Source organism: Lethenteron reissneri, unplaced genomic scaffold (assembly GCF_015708825.2).
Source record: "Lethenteron reissneri isolate LAM-NWPU_2019-01 unplaced genomic scaffold, ASM1570882v1 scaffold_1405, whole genome shotgun sequence".
Lineage (NCBI taxonomy): Eukaryota > Metazoa > Chordata > Hyperoartia > Petromyzontiformes > Petromyzontidae > Lethenteron > Lethenteron reissneri.
Genome location: NW_026891119.1, coordinates 169,630 through 191,912, shown reverse-complemented (window position 1 = coordinate 191,912; position 22,283 = coordinate 169,630). Strand labels below are relative to the sequence as shown.

The 22,283-nt window shown below is 42.8% G+C and overlaps 1 protein-coding gene across 2 annotated transcripts; it reads right to left on the bottom strand.

Annotated features, from left to right (window-relative positions):
- Positions 1 to 13,898: 13,898 nt before the first annotated feature.
- Positions 13,899 to 19,733, bottom strand: LOC133362216 (zinc finger protein ZFP2-like). Of its 2 annotated transcripts, XM_061581150.1 has the most exons (3): positions 19,688 to 19,733; positions 17,478 to 17,540; positions 13,899 to 15,881 (listed from the first exon to the last, which is right to left on the bottom strand). In XM_061581150.1, exon 3 carries the CDS (start codon positions 15,640 to 15,642, stop codon positions 14,878 to 14,880), a length of 765 nt encoding a protein of 254 aa, XP_061437134.1. In that variant the 5' UTR covers positions 15,643 to 15,881; positions 17,478 to 17,540; positions 19,688 to 19,733; the 3' UTR covers positions 13,899 to 14,877. The 2 variants fall into 2 exon arrangements, with proteins under 2 accessions (XP_061437134.1, XP_061437135.1); XM_061581151.1 differs by lacking the exons at positions 17,478 to 17,540; positions 19,688 to 19,733 and adding an exon at positions 17,023 to 17,046.
- Positions 19,734 to 22,283: the final 2,550 nt, after the last annotated feature.

The following is a 22,283-nucleotide window of genomic DNA, read 5'->3' as shown; positions in this document are numbered from 1 at the left end:
TAAAATAATTATTTTGTTCTGTTTATAATAAAAATAAAACATAATCAAATAATTATTTTATTATACATAATAACATAATTATGTTATAATAATTAAAGTAATTATTTTATAATAAATAAAATTATTATTGTATTATGTTTTATTTTTATTATTGTCTCAGATGGTAGCGCGCTCGAGAAAAATGAAGTGAACACATCTCAAATGCACGTCCAGTACAAGGACAGACGGTGTGAAATGTCTTACTAGCAACACAGAGCTCGCTAACACACACAACTCTCCATGTTAAGGAGGGTTCAGTGCACCTGGTAGCGTGAGCACGCTACCAGGTGCACTGATCTATTCGTTGTTTTGGTCGCCGGATCGATTCCCGCATCATCCACGAGGAATATTTTTTTTAAATCAAATTTTAAATGTAACGCGCCAGCGTTATTGTTGGTGACATGTTCACATTCTTTTTTTATGTTTTGTAAAAATATGTATAATAAAGTAATTAATTTATTATACGTAATAAAATTATTATTTTATTATGTTTTATAATAAAAATAAAATATAATAAAATAAAATTTATACATAATAAAATAATTCTTTTATTATGCTTTATAATAAAAATAAAACATAATAAAATGATTATTTTATTATACATAATAACATAATTATTTTATAATAATTTAAGTAATTATTTTATAATAAATAAAATAAATATTTTATTATTGGCTCAGATGGTAGCGCGCTCGAGAAAAATGAAGTGAACACATCTCAAATGCACGTCCAGTACAAGTGTAGACGGTGTGAAGTGTCTTGCTAACAACACAGAGCTCACTAACACACACAACTGCACGCTACTAAGAACTCTTGAGCCCTCTCGATGCCAAGGAGAGAGCAGTGCAGCTGGTAGCGTGCGCACACCACTAAGCGCACTGCGCTGCATGGTGTTTAGTTGGCGGGTTCGATGCCCGCATCCTCCACGAGGAATATATTTTTTTTTATCAAATTTTTTAATGTAACGGCCAGCGTTATTGTTGGTGACATGTTCACATTGGTGAAGCAGCTTGACCTTTCGTCGCCCTCGATTTTGATGAGAGGGTGACGCAGATAAGGGACTCGAGAAGACTTTCCCCACGTTCAATATTTATAAAAAATATTTATAAAAAATATTTATAAAAAATATACATATCGAGCCTGGCAGGAATCGAACCTACAACCTTCTGATCCGCAGGCAGCCGCGCTAACCATTACACCACAGACCCCACGTGACTCTCACATCCTCCGAGGGGACCTTGAGAGAGGTGGCGAGTTCGATTCCCGCATCCTCCACAGGCGAATATTTTATTTGACATTTATTCAACACAGAGCTCGCTAACACACACAACTTGCACGCTAGTCACTACACTAGGACCCGCTCCAGGTTAAGGAGGGTTCAGTGTACTTGGTAGCGTGAGCACGCTGACAGGTACACTGAACTATTCGATGTTTAGGTCGCCGGATCGATTCCCGCATCCTCCACGAGGAATATTTTTAAAATAAAATTATAAATGTAACATCCAGCGTTATTGTTGGTGACATGTTCACATTGGTGAACCAGCTTGACGTCTCGTCGCCCTCAATTTTGCTGTTTTGAAGCCCCTGTTCAGGCGAATGAGATGTGACGAGAAATAAAAAATATACATACTAAGATAATTATTTTATTATGTTTTATTTTTATTACGAAGAATGAAATAATAAAAAAATCTAAATAAAAATAATAAAATAATTATTTTATTATACACAATAAGTTATGTTTTCTAATAAAAATAAAACATAAATACATTTATTATTTTATTATACATACTAAAGTAATTTTTATTAAGATTTATTTTTATTATTTTATTCTTATTCTTTTATTATACATAACAAAATAAATATTTAAAAGAGTTTTATTTATTTATATTTTATTATACATAACAAAGTAATTAGTTTATTAGGTAGTATTTTTTTATTTTTGTTATTATACATACTAAAATATTTATTTTTTAATGTTTTATTTTTATTATTTTATTATTTCCATTCTACGTGACTTTACCGAAAGAACCAAGAAGATGACACACACAGCTTGCACGCTACCAACGACACTAGGACCCTCTCGATGCTACGGAGAGATCAGTGTACCTGGTAGCGTGAGCACGCTACTAAGTACACTGATCTCCGTTTAGGTCGCTGGATCGATTCCCGCATCCTCCACGGGGAATATTTTTTTTTAATCAAATTTTAAATGTAACGCCCCAGCGTTATTGTTGGTGACATGTTCACATTGGTGAACCAGCTTGACCTCGATTTTGCTGTTTTGAAGCCCCTGTTAAGGCGTTAGAGATGTGACGATAAATAAAAAATATTTATAAAATATTATCGAGCCTGGCAGGAGTCGAACCCACAACCTTGTAGTCCGCAGGCAGCCGCGTTATCCATTACACCACAGACCCCAATAATAAAATACATACAACTTAGTAAAATAATTATTTTTATGTTTTATTTTTATTACGTAGAATGGAAATAATAAAATAATCAATACAAAACAAAATAAAATTATTTTTTTATTATACATACTAAAATAATAGACCCAGAGACTCACAGACTCACACAGAGACCCATAGACTCACACAGAGACCCAGAGACTCACACAGAGAACCATAGACTCACACAGAGACTCACAGGCTCACACAGAGAACCAGAGACTCACACAGAGACCCATAGACTCACACAGAGACTCACAGGCTCACACAGAGACCCACAGACTCACACAGAGACCCACAGACTCGCACAGAGACTCACAGGCTCACACAGAGACCCACAGACTCACACAGAGACCCACAGACTCGCACAGAGACTCACAGGCTCACACAGAGACCCACAGACTAACACAAAGACCCATAGACTCACACAGAGACTCACAGGCTCACAGAGAGACCCATAGACTCACACAGAGACCCACAGACTCACACAGAGACCCATAGACTCACACAGAGACCCACAGACTCACACAGAGACCCAGAGACTCACACAGAGACCCACAGACTCACACAGAGGCCCACAGACTCACACAGAGACCCACAGACTCACACAGAGACCCACAGACTCACGCAGAGACCCACAGACTCACACAGAGACCCACAGACTCACGCAGAGACCCACAGACTCACACAGAGACCCACAGACTCACACAGAGACCCACAGACTCACACAGAGACCCACAGACTCACACAGAGACCCACAGACTCACACAGAGACCCACAGACTCACGCAGAGACCCACAGACTCACACAGAGACCCACAGACTCACACAGAGACCCACAGACTCACACAGAGACTCACAGACTCACACAGAGACCCACAGACTCACACAGAGACCCACAGACTCACACAGAGACCCACAGACTCACACAGAGACCCACAGACTCACGCAGAGACCCACAGACTCACACAGAGACCCACAGACTCACAGAGACTCACAGACTCACACAGAGACCCACAGACTCACACAGAGACCCACAGACTCACACAGAGACCCACAGACTCACACAGAGACCCACAGACTCACGCAGAGACCCACAGACTCACACAGAGACCCACAGACTCACAGAGACCCACAGACTCACACAGAGACCCACAGACTCACACAGAGACCCACAGACTCACACAGAGACCCACAGACTCACGCAGAGACCCACAGACTCACACAGAGACCCACAGACTCACACAGAGACCCACAGACTCACACAGACTCACAGACTCACACAGAGACCCACAGACTCACACAGAGACCCACAGACTCACACAGAGACCCACAGACTCACACAGAGACCCACAGACTCACGCAGAGACCCACAGACTCACACAGAGACCCACAGACTCACAGAGACCCACAGACTCACACAGAGACGCACAGACTCACATAAAGAATCAGAGACTCACACAGAGAACCAGAGACTCACGCAGAGACTCACAGACTCACACAGAGAGTTGAAACAACACAAACTATAATCATCACAGCCTTCTGGGAGTGCATCGCTGATTCAGCGCAAGCCACCTGGTGACCCTTATTGGTGCGCAGCGTCTCAACAGCAGCCGGACTTGCTTCAACTGATCGCTACTAACCTCCAGACGTGAATCAGCAAGGGGCATTTCTCGCCCGAGTTTGACACAATGTGTCAACACGTAATACAAAATTATAATTCGTGTTGTAGAGAATGTATCTCCTCTACGTGTAACTTTTAAGCGGTATGCCTTGTAACTGACGGATGATCCGAGCATGCTCCCAGTTGCATGCTCCCTACTCCAGAGGCAGATACTTCCTTGAAACACAAAAGTACCCTTTGAGCTGTATCACAAGAATAACGGGTCTAGCCTGAGTGATCTCTACAGGCTACTTACAAACACAAACACACTTTGCCCCGACATTGCTGACTCGATGTTTGACCCTCAGACAAAATGTTCCATGTCCGCGCACAGTCAGACAAGTATTCATTCTAAACTACTGACAGGCAAATCGACAACGTTGAACTACTGCAGTGAAACTTACCGCGTCGGTAAAGTCACGGAGAAAGACATTAAATAACAACAGAACACGACGCTTCGATTGGAACACAAGCAACCATCATCAGGTGCAACAAGTGAATGAGCAAACAAACATTTAACTTAGAAATATAATGCAACACAACACACAGTCAGCCAACACAACAGTCAACACCCTACCTGGTTGATTACGTTCTTCCAATAATTGAACAATCTAGTCTAGATAACATCTTATTAACAAGGAGCTATTTAAAGAATGCACCCTCTACTGAACAGTGGATGTGAAACACACAATTGTGCAATTCAAAACGAGTAGGCCTTTGCAAGTTGGCGACACAGCTGAGATTACACATCAATCATCGCCCTCTACTGACAGGCTCTTGACAACACGCAGGCCGGTGCAAGGCCACCACCTTGTGCCACACAGGGGCAGCTGCCACTTGGGGTGCTCTTCGAGCGTTTGAGACGAGGTACGATACAAAACTCCGAGTTGCTGAGCGGATTAAGTCAGCACCATGTAAAAGCAATTATAACATCGTGAATGCTTGGGAGCTTATTGGCTCTCTGCTGGTCAGAGATCTACCCAACACACAGGTCCACAAAGACTGGCCGCTCTTACCCTGCAGATTGAACCTAGGAACTGAGAGTTCAACTTCACGTTATTGTCATTCAAGGCCAGTGACAAAGGTGCATCTATTGGAGCGACATCGTCTCTGGCTTACACATCTCCCGGGTCTCCATTAGACTTTGTATTGTCTTCCACTTCCACAAACTGCTGGGAGTTGCCTCGCTCTGCCTCACAGTCAGAATTATCCTCCTGCTTCACGTTGTCTCCATCGATGTGCAGGTCCCATTCTGGACTTGAATCTTCATCTTCACATTTTACCTTCACCTCTTCGCTCTTCACCATCACTTCTTCACATTTCACCTTCACATCTTCATATTTCACCTTGGTACCTTTAAAAGTGTCCAAGCTGGGATTTTCTTCCGGTTCTTGTTTGATGAGGGATGGGCTCATTGCAGCACTTTGACTTTCACAAGCTGACTTCAGACTCCGCTCCTTGTGGATCTTCTGATGCTCGTGTCTTCTCTGGTGTGCTTGAAGATTGGAAGAATCTGCAAACGCCTTCCCGCACAGAATGCACTTGAAGGGTTTCTCTCCCGTGTGTGTTCTCTTGTGTGTTACAAGAGCAGATGATTGTGCAAACGCCTTCCCACACGCACTGCACTTGAAGGGTTTCTCTCCCGTGTGTGTTCTCTGGTGTTTTATAAGAGAAGATGACTGTGAAAATGCCTTCCCACACACACTGCACTTGAAGGGTTTCTCTCCCGTGTGTGTTCTCTGGTGTTTTACAAGAGTAGATGAAAGTGCAAACGCCTTCCCACACACACTGCACTTGTAGGGTTTCTCTCCCGTGTGTGTTCTCTGGTGTGTTACAAGAGTAGATGACTTTGCAAACGCCTTCCCACACACACTGCACTTGAAGGGTTTCTCTCCTGTGTGTGTTCTCTGGTGTTTTTTAAGATCTGATGACTGTGCAAATGCCTTCCCACACACACTGCACTTGAAGGGTTTCTCTCCCGTGTGTGTTCTCTGGTGTATTACGAGATGATGTAAAAAAGAAAACGCCTTCCCGCACAGAGTACACTTGAAAGGTTTCTCTCCTGTGTGTGTTCTCTGGTGTGCTACAAGAGTAGATGACTGTGAAAGCGCCTTCCCACACACACTGCACTTGAAGGGTTTCTCTCCCGTGTGTGTTCTCTGGTGTGTTTTAAGATTTGATGACTGTGAAAATGCCTTCCCACACACACTGCACTTGAAGGGTTTCTCTCCCGTGTGTGCTCTCTGGTGGATCTGAAGAACTGATGGCCATGCAAACGCCATCCCACACACACTGCACTTGAAGGGTTTCTCTCCTGTGTGTGTTCTCTGGTGCTGTGTCAAATTTCCAGTCCGCTCCGTGCTGTATCCACGCTGGTCGCATTGTTGCCTTGCCGTACCGAGCTGTGCTGAGCGCCTTTGCTCCATCAGACCAAGCGACAGCTGCAGACAGAAAAAAATAATATCCACACCACCTACACGTCAGACACAGAGGAATGCATATATACACAGTCACACGTGACTTACACGTCTATACTTATTCATATAATCATGATGCAGTGAAAAAGTTTCCCAAATTCATCACACGGGCTGTTATGGCACACAATGAGAGGGCAAATAGTCATTAAAATGAATGTGAACCCAAAATTCCGAGCACACAATTTCGGCTGTCTGGCTACAAAAGGAATATTTCTAAGAGCAAAATTCAGCTGACATCGCAAAGGGTGTTGAAACCAACACTGTTTGTGTTGTGCAGAAATGCATTAATTAATGTTCAATCGCAACTCAGAGGTGTGAACCCAGGCTGAGATGTCCTTGAATGCTGGGGATGAACAGATCCGACTTCTGCTGCTGCACGTGTGTGCTGTGTTAGCTTCCTGTTTCCATTTCGACCCACAGAGATACATCGAGATGAGTAAAGACCCATGGAGATTAATAGAAACCCATAGAGACCCACAGAGTCACACAGAGACCCATAGAGATACATCGAGATGAATAGAGACCTATGGAGATGAATAGAAACCCATAGAGACCCATAGAGATACATAGAGACCCACAGAGTCACACAGAGACACATAGAGACCCATAGAGATACATCGAGATGAATAGAGACCCATGGAGATTAATAGAAACCCATGGAGATTAATAGAGACCCACAGAGACACATAGAGACCCATAGAGATACAGCGAGATGAATAGAGACCCATGGAGATTAATAGAGACCCACAGAGTCACACAGAGACACATAGAGACCCATAGAGATACATCGAGATGAATAGAGACCTATGGAGATTAATAGAAACCCATAGAGACCCACAGAGTCACACAGAGACCCACAGAGACACATAGAAACCCACAGATACACATAAAGACCCACAGAGACACATGGTTGAGACCCATAGACTAATCTGAAATGTAACTTTCGATTTAAAGCTTTCGTGACTGCAGGGATTCATCTTCTTGGTTCTTTCGGTAAAGTCACGTAGAAGGGAAATAATAAAATAATAAAAATAAAACTAATACAATATTTGATATTATTATGTTTTATTTGTATTATGAATCCCTGCAGTCACGAAAGCTTTACATCGAAATATAATATTATATGAGCATATTATTTTATTTTAATATTTTATTATTTTAAAATGTTTTATTTTTATTATTTTACTATTTCCCTTCTACGTGACTTTACCGAAAGAACCAAGAAGATGTAATATTGTTTTGATATAACGTGCGTGTTCAACAGAGTGAACAGACTTGACTCTGGCACACACACACTGCCATGGTTAACAGCAGCAGGGGTTGTCCCCTCCACATTTAGAGTCAACATCAGCACGCGCTCAGCGTGTTTGACAGACATTGACACACGTAGTCTTGGTTCTAAAGTCACGTAGATAGCAAATACAAATAACAGATCATGGAAATAAACAAAGACCACTTGTGTTGCGGTCAAAACGTCGTGGGTTTTTTTGTTTTATTTCCAAATTTTTATTTAATTAAAAATTTTGATCTGTTATTTTATTTTCTATCTCCGTGACTTTACCGAAAGAACCAAGAATATGAATTGCTGCAGTTACTAAAGTTTTAAGTCAAAACATTGACACACGCGTTGACAAAACCCCACCCACCCACCTTGTTGTTGTTGTGGGCAGGTAGCTTCTGTAAACAAGAGCGGTACAGCAGCTCAGGCGGGCTTGGGCTGGTAAAAAAACGAAAAAAAAACTGCGTTAATATCTACAATAAACCAAAGTGACAAAGTAGCGAGCCGCGTGAAGACAAATTAAACTTAAGGGAGGGAATTAAAGCAAACGCGACCAGGCGAGGGCAGGAGGCAAGGCCCCGCGTGTCTAGGGCCCCGCGTTGTAAAGTTCCAACTTGGACATCGATTCACAAGCTGCTGCTGCTGCTCTATTGGCATCCCTACGAGAGAGAGAGCGAGGCTCTACCTTGGTAAACAACAACAACAACCACAACAACAACCACAACAACAACAACCACCACGATGAGAATTTCTCACCTCGGATTTCACTGCACGCGCGGAGCGACAGCTTCCTGTGACCTCGTGACGTCACGCGGTAGTAGGTGACATGACGTCACTTCCTGGGTACGTATGAATAAATTATGTTAATGAGACCGTCGCAATATACTGGTGACGTCTTTAACGAACTCTTTATGTTAATGAGCCGCCAGTCACTGGGCGTGGCTTTGCCCAAATAAGGATTGGCAACTGGAACGATGTCTGCAGTGACCGAGGCGGAGGTGACGTCACGTTCAAGAGCGCGGGGGACGGGGGGAGGGGGGTGACATCCTTGGCGACATGACGTCACTAGCGAGGTACACCTCCCCTGGTGTTTCACGCGGATGACGTAATGCTGAGTGGTGACGTCACAGAGCGGGGTTGGAGTTTAAGTTGATTTAGATCCATTTTCATTGCTCCATCTCTTGAACAGAGACCCCTTGGGTGTGTGAGCTCAGCAACTACAACGTGGACATTATTATGTGTGCGCAGTGTGTGTGTGTACACTGTGTGTGTACACAGTGTGTGTACACAGTGTGTGTGTGTGTGTACACTCTGTGTCTGTACACAGTGTGTGTGTGTACATTGTGTGTGTATACTGTGTGTACATTGCGTGTGTGTGTACACTGTGCGTGTGTACAGTGTGTGTATACACACTGTGTGTGTACACACACACAGTGTGTGTACACACACACAGTGTACAGTGTGTGTGTACATTGTGTGTGTACAGTGTGTGTGTACACTGTGTGTGTGTACACTGTGTGTGTGTACACTGTGTGTACACTGTGTGTGTACACTGTGCGTGTGTACACTGTGTGTGTGCACTGTGTGTGTACACAATGCACACACACCGTGTACACACTGTGTGTACACGGTGTGTGTACATTGTGTACGTACAGTGTGTGTTACATGTACGCACACAATCAGACAAGTATTCATTCTAAATTATTGACAGGCATATGCACAAAATTGAATTAGTGCAGTGAAATATACTGCATCAGATAACATCTTATTCTCTGGTTTTTTCAGTAAACTCATGTAGAACGAAATTTAATAGAAAACGACGTTTCGATTGGAACACAAGCAACCATCGTCAGGTACAACAAGTGAATGAGAAAACAAACATAGTGAACTTAGAAATATAATGCAACACAACACAAGAGTCAGCCAACACAAGTCAACACCCTACCTGGTGGATTACATTCTTCCAAAATTGAATAATTTAGTTTAGATAACATCTTATTAACAAGGAGCTATTTAAAGAATGCACTCTCTACTGAACAGTGGATGTGAAACACACAATTGTGCAATTCAAAACGAGTAGGCCTTTGCATGTTGGCGTCTGGGTCAAAAATGTAGCAAATTCTAAACATTACCTACAAACTCCACAACTGAGATGACAGATCAACCATCGCCCCTGTTGTATCTATGCCCTGTTTTCCGTTATTAATATTAAGAATAATTAAGAAAAAAAATTATTTTTGTTTTTATTATATCTATATATATATTTTTTTTAATAATGAGGACGGCTCACTTCTCCTCACGGGCACACCGGGAGTCCATGAGACATGGAGGGCGGTTGAAATGATAGGAATTCGGTCACGAAGAGGTCATAGACATTCAGACGGACAAAAAGATGTATGGACTAAACCTCCCAAGACATCTGGAGATGTACAGATAAGGTGCAGAGTAAATAACGGTTGAAACTTCGCGTTTTCTTAACGTTTTCCGCACCGAAAAGTAGAAACTTAACAAAGATAATTAACCAACAAACAATAATATTTTTACTATTATTATATGTTTCCTACTTACACGACCTTCCAAAAAAACTAAAGAGTACGAATTCCAGAAAGCTTAAGTGCATGTGCACTTAACCTCAGGACATAAAAAAATTAACTCAGAATAAAACACCAATCTCTGGAGAACTAAACTTGGCGAAGCCCAAAATAATAATGTGACGAGGATCATGGCGAATATTCATTAAACATAGACGAATGATAACCCCGATACCAAGACCGAAGGAACTCATAAAATATAATTCAAGAATAAATGTAACACACAGGACCACATACATGTATTGCAAACATCTCCTCGACCACCTTTGTCTTCCAGCGGGGTCTGACCTCAGAATGACCCACCCAGGGTAAGCAAGGAGGGAGCAAAAAGGTCACAAAGGGGGGGGGGTTTGTGCTGACATTGGTTGTTTTCTCTCGCAAGAGACGCGGAAAGAGGAGTGGATGCTCGCGTGTTTGAGTTAAGCACGGCCGTCTTTGTCTCCCCGCAGCACAAACAGATGGCCCATGAATACTTGGAGGGTTAGGAAGGTCACGAGGAGGGGACGCGGTGATGTCTGCTTATTCTCGCACTGTTTTAGGTTGTTTGTCTCTCGCAAAAGAAAGAGGAGGGTGATCGCGTTTTGAGCACAAACAGCAAGATTTGCACACGCAAGCAAAATAACATTCCCCACCCCTCCTCCCAGAATGGTTACACCGCTGGGTCTTTACTAATAAACACGCACACGACACACGAAACACACGAACGCAGATGTGTTCAACCCACAGAAAGATATATGACGGCCTTCAAACAACTCGGGAAGATTGAGTGGATTTTCTGAATATAAGCCGGGGAAAAATCCATTCAACTCAGATCGTCAGGGGCTCTGGCCCCCATCACAGATCTCCAGGGCTTCGGCTCCATCTCTTCTCGTCGCCGCCAACGAAGAAGCTTTTCGTCATCCAGAAGGACGAGGTTCGCGCGGTGCCGAGGCATCGCCTATCGCATACGAGTGTACGAGCCCAGCTCCCTTGCCGTGTCACCACGCCGAGGTGCATCGCCTGCCGCACACGAGTGTACGAGCCCAGCTCTCTTGCCGTGTCACCACGCCGAGGTGCATCGCCTGACCACGCAAACGAGCGTGGCCGCGCCGTCAGTCATCGTACGGGGTCAGCCGAGGGAGGAGTCGGAAAGCGAGCCGCTCACCCTCTCACCGCAGCTGCGCAAGCCAGAGGGTCCTTCTCCGAAAGTCGTTCGTACCCACAACTTTCCCCACCAATAGACCCACGCACGCATCGACGCCCCACTCACCTGTGAGACTATCCCATCTAGTTCACCCTTACCATCGTATCAACCCTAGTCAATTATCAGAAGACTGATTATCAACTACATGAACCATCAGCTGGCCATGAGGAATCGCGGCCCATCGAGTGATTAAGAGTCCGTCGGTTATAAGAGTGAGGTTATTCTCCTTGCCTTTTTCTTTTGTCCCGTTCATCGCATAGGCGATCAATAGATTCGTCGAGGCAAACTCAAACTCTCGGAATCCTCATTACGAATCGACCCATATATATATAGAGAGAATATCTTGTCAAATCGGTTTTCTTTGTCAGAGAATCTCGCTGAGGAATTAGCGAGAGCCGATATTCCCTCTCACCACACGCATCCACCCACCCTGGTCTCAAACATTTCGTTAAAAAGGATTTTAGACTTGCCGATGAATCTATTGACATATACTTTCGCCTCTGGGATACAATAAGTGCTTTTTATTACCGCCATATGAAGTGTGTCATGCTTGTTATCAAACTCGGCCAGTCGCCGATTGTGATCGATACATGGGTGAACTAATGAAATGCCTGGTGGAAAGGTAGAGGTTACGACTGTTAGGAGGGTTTTGAGTTATTCAATTTAGTTAAATACATAGTCTCGCAAATGCATAAGTGTTTGGTTATTCATATTAATCGAATGTATAGTCTCGCAAATGCATAAGAGTTTATTCATTCATTTTAGTCAAATGCATAATATCGTAATTGCATAAGAATTTTAGTTATCCATATTAATCGAATGCATAATATCGCAAATGTATAAGAGTTTGGTTATTCATGAATTATTGACGCATGTTTGACCTGCATGATAGAATGTCACATGCTTGTTAGAATAAATTGCTTCACACCAACTGTTCGAGTGCTTCTTTCCAAGTCCATGCAAAACTGTCTTATTCTTGACAACTGTATCCTGTGATGAGATCTGAAACTGGTGACCTGAAATATCATAACACACACTAAGATAATCGGTAAACGTTTAATCGATGATAATCGTGTTATCCTGATTGATATAACTCTGGATAAACGAAGCTGAGCCTAATTATCACAACTGCACACATTAACATAACCGCAAGCCTCCGCATAAATTACTACGATTATCATAATTTATGCATATAAATTACACGCATTATCATAATTTATGCATGTTAATACACACACTATCATAATTAATGCAATTTGCGCATTTTTCGGAAAATTATTAATTTTTATTATTTTTATCAAAATTTCATAACCCGACACATACAACACCATGACAATGCCTGCTTCTGTATATTTGGAGTTTGCGTGTCTCTCTCATCATCACGGTGGCTATGAGATGTTAACTACCTCGCCGGGTGTACAGGAGGTCGTGAGTTCCATCCCGACAGGCTAAAATAACCCCTGCCCCGATTAAACCCGGGTATAGTTTGGCCCAGTCCAGAGTATACCCGGGGGGGGGGGGGGGGGATGAAGTCTCCAAGGCTAAACTAGACCCCCCGGGGGTTTAAACTCGACTGGGCCAGACCATACCGCTCCAGGCCAGACTCTGCCCATGTGAAAGTTCAAAGGCAATTATCCAGACAGAGAACAGGCGACAACGAACTGCAATCGATATCTAAAACGCGTACGCGTGGAAGTAAGAATCTAAATTTGATCAATTGAAGCATTTTTAGGGTTCAGGGGTTATTATTAAAGTTTTTTTCTGGTTGAAGCAGTCAAAGTCGATGTGTTTACAGTTTAAAATAAAATGTTGGAAAAATTTAGTAATTCACGTGTATATCGCTCAACGCCATTACTATCACGGGGGTATGATTTGGCCTAGAGGGGCATCATTTGGCCTAGGCCATAATATACCCGGCTATAATCTAGCCTAGGCCGTTTAGACCCCGGGTATACTACACCTGTGGGTATACTACGGCCTGTGGGTATACTACGGCATTTGGGTATACTCCGGCCTCTTACACCGGGTAAAGTCTCGTAATTGGAATGACCATTGTCAGCCGTGATTGATCTACGGCTGAATGAAAGCCTCCCCAGCTATCGTCATCTCTCAAGATCCCAACACAGGATTATGTCACGTTGACAAAAGACAAATAGTTCACTGCAGTCACGAAAGCTTTCAATCAAAAGATGCACACATTTATTTAAAAGCAAACGGGCATGTGTGGATACTACCCTTTGACCTGTATCACAAGAACAACGGGTCTCACCTGAGTGATCTGTACAGGTTACTTCCAAAAACACAAACTTTGTCCTAACATCACTTATTCAATGTTTGACCCTTATAAATAAAATGTTGCATGTACACAAAATCAGTGTTCATTCTAAATTATTGACAGACATTTTCCATTTTAACAAAATGTAATTACTGCAGTGAAATATACTGCACCAGGTTAAGCTATTTCAAATAATTATGCACCGTCTGCTTAACAGTGGATGTAAAACATACTATTGTGTCATTCAAAACGAGTAGGCCATTGCATGCTTGCGTCTCGAGTCAAAATGTAGCAAATTCTCAACATTACCGACAAATTACACAACTGAGATGAAACATCATCGCCCCCTACTGACAGGCTCTTGTTCACACACTCTTTGGTTCTTTCAGTAAAGTCATGTCAGTAGCAAAAATAATAGTAGATCAGGAAGTTTAGATCGTAACACAGGGATCTACCCAACCCACAGGGAACACAAAGACTGGCCGCTCACTCTTACTCTGCAGGTTGAACCCAGGAACTGAGTGTTCAACTTCACATTATTTTCATTAAAGGCCCGTGACAAAGGAGCATCTATTGGAGCGACGTCTCAAGCTGACACATCTACCGGGTCTCCCTTTGACTTTGTGTTTTCTAAGAAGTTCATCCACACCTCCACCTCCACAAACTGCTGGGAGTTGCCTCACTCTGCCTCACAGTCAGAATTCCCCTCCTGCTTCACGTTGCCTCCATCAATGTGAAGGTCCCATTTTGCAGTATAATCTTCATCTTCACATTTTACCATCACTTCTTCACTCTTCACCATCACTTCTTTGCTCTTCACCATCACCTCTTCACATTTCACCTCGATACCTTTAAGTGTCCAAGCTGGGATTTTCCTCCAGTTATTGTTTGATGAGGGATGGGCTCATTGCGGCACTTTGACTTTCACAAGCTGATTTCAGACTCCACTCCTTGCAGATCTTCTGATGCTTGTGTGTTCTCTGGTGTACATGAAGATTTGATGACCGTGCAAACGCCTTCCCGCCAAGTGCACCTGAAGGGTTTCTCTCCTGTGTGTGTTCTCTGGTGTCTTACAAGAGTAGTTGAATGTACAAACGCTTTCCCACACACACGGCACTTGAAGTGTTTCTCTCCCGTGTGCGTTCTCTCGTGTCTTTGAAGATGTTCTGACCGTGTAAACGCCTTACCGCAAAGAAAGCACCTGAAGGGTTTCTCTCCCGTGTGTGTTCTCTTGTGATTTTTAAGAGCAGATGACTGTGAAAATGCCTTGCTACACACAGTGCACTTGAAGAGTTTCTCTCCTGTGTGTGTTCTCTGATGATTTTTAAGAGTAGATGACTGACAAAATGCCTTCCCACACACAGTGCACTTGAAGGGTTTCTCTCCTGTGTGTGTTCTCTGGTGGGCCTGAACAACGGATGCTTGTGCAAACGCCTTCCCGCAAATCGTGCACCTGAAAGGTTTCACTCCAGTGTGTGTTCTCTGGTGTATTACAATATTATGTGACTGTGAAAATGCCTTCCCACACACACTGCACTTGAAGGGTTTCTCTCCCGTGTGTGTTCTCTGGTGTCTTTGAAGAGTTTGTGACTTTGCAAACGTTTTCCCGCACAGAAAGCACCTGAAGGGTTTCTCTCCTGTGTGTGTTCTCTTGTGATTTTCAAGATGATACGACTGTGAAAATGCCATGCTACACACACTGCACTTGAAGGGTTTCTCTCCCGTGTGTGTTCTCTGGTGTTTTTTTAAGAACAGATGACAGTGGAAATGCCTTCCCACACACAGTGCACTTGAAGGGTTTCTCTCCTGTGTGTGTTCTCTGGTGCTGTGTCAAATTTCCAGTGCGATCCGTGCTGTATGCACTCTGGTCGCATTGTTGCCTTGCCGTACCGAGCTGTGCTGACTGCCTTTGCTCCATTAGACCAATTCTGCAGAGGAAGCGTCGAAGGAAGCGTCAGCTGCAGACAGATAATAGGAATGTCCACACCATTCTAGATTTGAAGCTTTCGTGACTGCAAGGATTCATATTCTTAGGTTTTTTCGGTAAAGTCACGTATGTAAAAAAATTAAATTAAAGTAAAAATAAACAAAAAAAAAAATTGACGTTTCGGAAGCAACACAAGCCTCCGTCTTCAGGTGGAACCGTCACAGCCACGACAGCTGTATCAAGTAAAAAAAGAAAATACAAAAAAAATACAGCTGTCGTGGCTGTGACGTTTCCACCTGAAGACGGAGGCTTGTGTTGCTTCCGAAACGTCGTCAATTTTTTAATTTGTTTTATTTTACTTTTATTAATTAAAATGTTTTACCTACGTGACTTTACCGAAAAAACCTAAGAATATATCCACTCCGGTATCTATGCACAGAAGAACGCATACGTACAGTCACACGTGACTTACACGTCTATACTTATTCATATATTCATTATGTAGTAAAAACGTTTCTCAAATTCATCACACGGGCTGTAATGGCACACAATGAGAGGGCAAGTGGTCATAAATATGCCTGGGAGCCCTCATATCTTAAAAATGAATGTTAACCCAAAACTCCGAGCACACAATTTCGGCTGTCTGGCTACAAAAGGAATATGTATAAAAGCTAAATTCAGCTGACATTGCAAAGGGTGTTAAAACAATTCTATTTGTGTTATGCAGAAATGCATAAATTCATGTTCAATCGCAACTCAGGTGTGAATCCAGGCTCAGATGTCCTTGAAGGCTGGGATGAACAGATCCGACTTTCAGCTGCACGTGTGTGCTGTGTTAACTTCCTGTTTCCATTCTTACAAAGAGTTCCAGAGGAAAACAAAAATAAACTATTGTTGTGATATAACCTCTGTGTTCAATAGAGTTAATAGACTTTACTGCAAACACAAACTTGACACTGTCACACACTGGCATGGTTCACAGGTGGTGGTGTGTCCAGACCCATGCCTGGCCACCTTCATCTGCTCAGAATAAATGATTCCTCACTCCACCAAGTAATTAATTGAGGATCAATCAACATAGCCGAGGCTAACTGGAGTTTGCGTGTTTCTCTCTCTACGTGGTGAGATGTTAACTACCTCACCTGGTGTACAGGAAGTCGTGGGTTCGATCCCGGCCCTGGCGCCTGCTGCTGCTGTATATTTGGAGTTTGCGTGTCTCTCTCTCCGTGGTCGCGTGGATTTTCCTCCGGATTCCCCGGGTTTGCCCTCCACATTTAGAGTCAACATCAGTACGCGTTTAGCGTCTTTGACCGATACACATTTCCACACGTATTCTTGGTTCTTTCGGTAAAGTTACGTAGGTAGAAAATATCAATAATAGATAATAAAATTAAATAAAATAAAGACCACTTGTGTTGCGATCGAAACGTTGTGTTTTTTCTCTTTATTTACAATTTTATAATTTTTATTTCATCATCTGTTATTTTTATTAAATTTTCTGTCTAAGTGACTTTACCGAAAGAACCAAGAATATGAATTCCTGCAGTCACGAAAGTTTTAAGTCCACACATTCACACACAAGTTCACAAAGCCTCACCTTGCGTTGTGGGCAGGTAGCTTCTGAGAACAAGAGTGGTAGAGCAGCTCAAGCCGGCTTGGCCTGGTACAAAAAATGAAAAATAGAAACTGCGTGAATATTTACAGTGAGGGAAAAAAGTATTTGATCCCCTGCTGATTTTGTACGTTTGCCCACTGACAAAGAAATGATCAGTCTATAATTTTAATGGTATGTTTATTTGAACAGTGAGAGACAGAATAACAACAACAAAAATCCTGAAAAACGCGTGTCAAAAATGTTATAAATTGATTTGCATTTTAATGAGGGAAATAAGTATTTGATCCCCTCTCAATCAGTAAGATTTCTGGCTCCCAGGTGTCTTTTATACAGGTAACGAGCTGAGATTAGGAGCACACTCTTAAAGGGAGTGCTCCTAATCTTAGCTTGTTACCTTTATAAAAGACACCTGTTCACAGAAGCAATCAATCAATCAGATTCCAAACTCTCCACCATGGCCAAGACCAAAGAGCTCTCCAATGATGGCAGGGACAAGATTGTAGACCTACACATGGCTGGAATGGGCTACAAGACCATCGCCAAGCAGCTTGGTGAGAAGGTGACAACAGTTGGTGCGATTATTCGCAAATAGAAGAAACACACAAGAACTGTCAATCTCCCTCGGCCTGGGGTTCCATGCAAGATCTCACCTCGTGGAGTTGCAATGATCATGAGAACGGTGAGGAATCAGCCCAGAACTACACAAGGCAGCTGGGACCATAGTCACCAAGAAAACAATTGGTAACACACTACGCCGTGAAGGACTGAAATCCTGCAGCGCCCGCAAGGTCCCGCTGCTCAAGAAAGCACATATACATGCCCGTCTGAAGTTTGCCAATGAACATCTGAATGATTTAAAGGACAACTGGGTGAAAGTGTTGTGGTCAGATGAGACCAAAATGGAGCTCTTTGGCATCAACTCAACTCGCCGTGTTTGGAGAAGGAGGAATGCTGCCTATGACCCCAAGAACACCATCCCCACCGTCAAATATGGAGGTGGAAACATTATGCTTTGGGGGTGTTTTTCTGCTAAGGGGACAGGACAACTTCACCGCATCAAAGGGACAATGGACGGGGCCATGTACCGTCAAATCTTGGGTGAGAACCTCCTTCCCTCAGCCAGGGCATTGAAAATGGGTCGTGGATGGGTATTCCAGCATGACAATGACCAAAAAAACACAGCCCAAGGCAACAAAGGAGTGGCTCAAGAAGAAGCACATTAAGGTCCTGGAGTGGCCTAGCCAGTCTCCAGACCTTAATCACATAGACAATCTGTGGAGGGATCTGAAGGTTCGAGTTGCCAAACGTCAGCCTCGAAGCCTTAACGACTTGAAGATCTGCAAAGAGGAGTGGGACAAAATCCCTCCCGAGATGTGTGCAAACCTGGTGGCCAACTACAAGAAACGTCTGACCTCTGTGATTGCCAACAAGGGTTTTGCCACCAAGTACTAAGTCATGTTTTGCAGAGGGGGTCAAATACTTATTTCCCTCATTAAAATGCAAATCAATTCATAACATTTTTGACGCGTCTTTCTGGATTTTGTTGTTATTCTGTCTCTCACTGTTCAAATAAACCTACCATTAAAACTACAGACTGATCATTTCTTTGTCAGCGGGCAAACGTACACAATCAGCAGGGGATCAAATACTTTTTCTTGGTTCTTTCGGTAAAGTCACGTAGAAGGGCAGTAATAAAATAATAAAAATAAAACATAATAAAATGGTATAATAATATAATTATTTTATTGTTTTTCGGTAAAGTCACGTAGAAGGTAAGTAATAAAACAACAAAAAATAAAACAATAAAATAATATAATAGTAATATAAGAATTTTTATGTTTTATTTTTATTATTTTATTATTTCCCTTCTACGTGACTTTACCGAAAGAACCAAGAAGTTGAATCCCTGCAGTCACGAAAGACGCTTTAAATCTAAATTTAGATCAAATACTTGTCCCCTCACTGTAACAATAAAACAGAGTTACAAAGTGGCGAGCCGCGTGAAGACAAACTAAACTAACTCAGGCGAGGGCAGGAGGCAAGGCCCCGCGTGGCCAGGCCGCGCGTTGTAATGTTCCAACGTGGACATCGATTCCAATGCTGCTCAATTGACATCCCTACGAGAGGCTCTACCTTGGTAAACAACAACAACAACCACAACAACAATCACAACAACCACAAGAATTTATCACCTCAGATTTCAGATAAAGCGCGGAGCGGGCAGCTTCCTGTTACCTCGTGACGTCACGCGGCAGCAGAAAGTGACATGACGTCACTTCCGGGATACAAGACACTCCCCTCCCACAGATTCAGCAGTGACCATCGCGGAGGTGACGTCACGCACAAGAGCGCGGTGGAGTGTGACGTCACACAGCTAGATTGGAGTTTAAGTTTTTAGATTAAATTTCCATTGCTCCATCTCTTGAACAGAGACCCCTTGGGTGCGTGAGCTCAGCAACAACAACGTGGACATTATTGTGTGTGTACACTGTGTGTGTGTCTACATTGTGTATACACAGTGTGTGTGTGTACACTGTGTGTGTGTGTACACAGCGTGTGTGTACACAGTGTGTGTGTGTACACTGTGTGTGTACACTGTGTGTACACTATGTGTGTGTACACAGTGAGTGTGTGTGTGCATTGTGTGTGTATACTGTGTGTGTACACAGTGAGTGTGTGTACACTGTGTGTGTGTACACTGTGTGTGTACATTGTGTGTGTATACTGTGTGTGTACATTGTGTGTGCACACTATGTGTGTGTGTACACAGTGAGTGTGTGTGTACATTGTGTGTGTACACTGTGTGTGTGTGTACACAGTGAGTGTGTGTGTACATTGTGTGTGTACACTGTGAGTGTGTGTGTGTACATTGTGTGTATACTGTGTGTGTACATTGTGTGTGTACACTGTGTGTGTGTGTACATTGTGTGTGTACACAGTGAGTGAGTGTACATTGTGTGTGTACACTATGTGTGTGCACACAATATGGTAGCGCATTCTCTATTCATTGCAGAGGTTCAAGGTTCAAATCGGACAGGCACAGCTGGCTACCCCAGTGACATTCACCAAAATATGCGCAGTCTGCTTCACGGCGGATGTAAGACAAGCCACGTGTCACTCACAACGCACAGGTCCATTGCATGTTGGTGTCACGGTCTAAATCGTGCTAATTCCAGACATTGTCCAGACATTATCTAGGTTATTTAATTTAGTGTGTTCTTTCTCCCTCTCTCCTAATGTTCAAACTTGCTTACTTCACTACGCGTTTTCCGCACTCATTGACATGTTAATTTTGTCTCTGCCCCCTCCCTCTCTCTGCCCTCGCCCCCTCTGCCTATTTAAGGCCTCGCCACAGAGACGATCTCCCTCTCTGTGCCTGTGTCTCTCTATGTATCTTGGTGATATCTGTCTGCTCATATGTCTGTCTATAGTTTTTCTGGTTAGAATTTTTTGTTGCTATTTCATTTATACCTGATGATGATTGCTTGTGTTGCAATCGAAACGTCGTGATTTTTATTTTACTTTTATTAATTTTAATTTTTTACCTCCGTGACTTTACCGAAAAAACCTAAGAATATTATCCAGAAACCCCACAACCACCTTGTGCCACACAGGGGCAGCTGCCACTTAGGGGCGCCCTTCGATTGTTTGAGACGAGATTCCATACGAAACACCGAGTTGCTGAGGCAATTAAGCAAGCAACGTATGAATGCAAATGTGATGTTCATAACGTGGTGAATCCATAAGAGGTGTTTTGGGTTTGATCGCAAAAATATATAAATGTGTCGTTCAAATCTGCCACCACCAACTAGTAAGGGTTGTCACGTAAACAGAACGTGCCAATTCGTCACTAGCACAGCACTAGTGTGTAGTGTAGTGTATAATGTAGTGTATAGTGTAGTGTATAGTGTAGTGTATAGTGTAGTGTATAGTGTATAGTGTAGTGTATAGTGTAGTGTATAGTAGTGTATAGTGTAGTGTATAGTGTAGTGTATAGTGTATAGTGTAGTGTATAGTGTAGTGTATAGTAGTGTATAGTGTAGTGTATAGTGTAGTGTATAGTGTATAGTGTAGTGTATAGTGTAGTGTATAGTGTATAGTGTAGTGTATAGTGTAGTGTATAGTAGTGTATAGTGTAGTGTATAGTGTAGTGTATAGTGTATAGTGTAGTGTATAGTGTAGTGTATAGTGTAGTGTATAGTGTAGTGTATAGTGTAGTGTATAGTGTAGTGTGTAGTGTATAGTGTAGTGTATAGTAGTGTATAATGTAGTGTAGTGTGTAGTGTATAAATAAGTCTTCCCGTTACAGAAGATGTCTTCCCGTTACAGATGTACAGAGGCACAGACACGGAGACAGTTTCAGTTTAAAGTTTCATTTATTTTGAGGTATAACCACGTGACCCATGCGGCAACAAACAAAAAACACGAAGAAATAAAATTCTTAAAATGACGACGCGCAACAGAAACATCCAGGAGAAAAAAAACTTCCCCGATATCAAGCAGCGCATATCAAACAATGACAACCATAATACAATGTACATTACAGTTATCATACACAAAGACAGACACACACGCAGAGAGAGAGATGGCTTAGCGAAGTGGCTTATCATCATAGGGACAGACCCAGCAGGTGCCGTGGGTTGACTGCTGTGCCAGGCTAGGTGCATGAGAAAGTCACGGGACAGACCCTGCAGGTGCCATGGATTGACTGCTGTGCCAGGCTAGGTGCATGAGAAAGTCAAGGTACAGACCCTGCAGGTGCCATGGGTTGACTGCTGTGCCAGGCTA

What these genes read in the sequence shown, in the direction of transcription:
- LOC133362216 (XM_061581150.1), bottom strand. Translation starts at nt 15,642, where the DNA reads ATGGCATTTTCACAGTCGTATCATCTTGAAAATCACAAGAGAACACAC.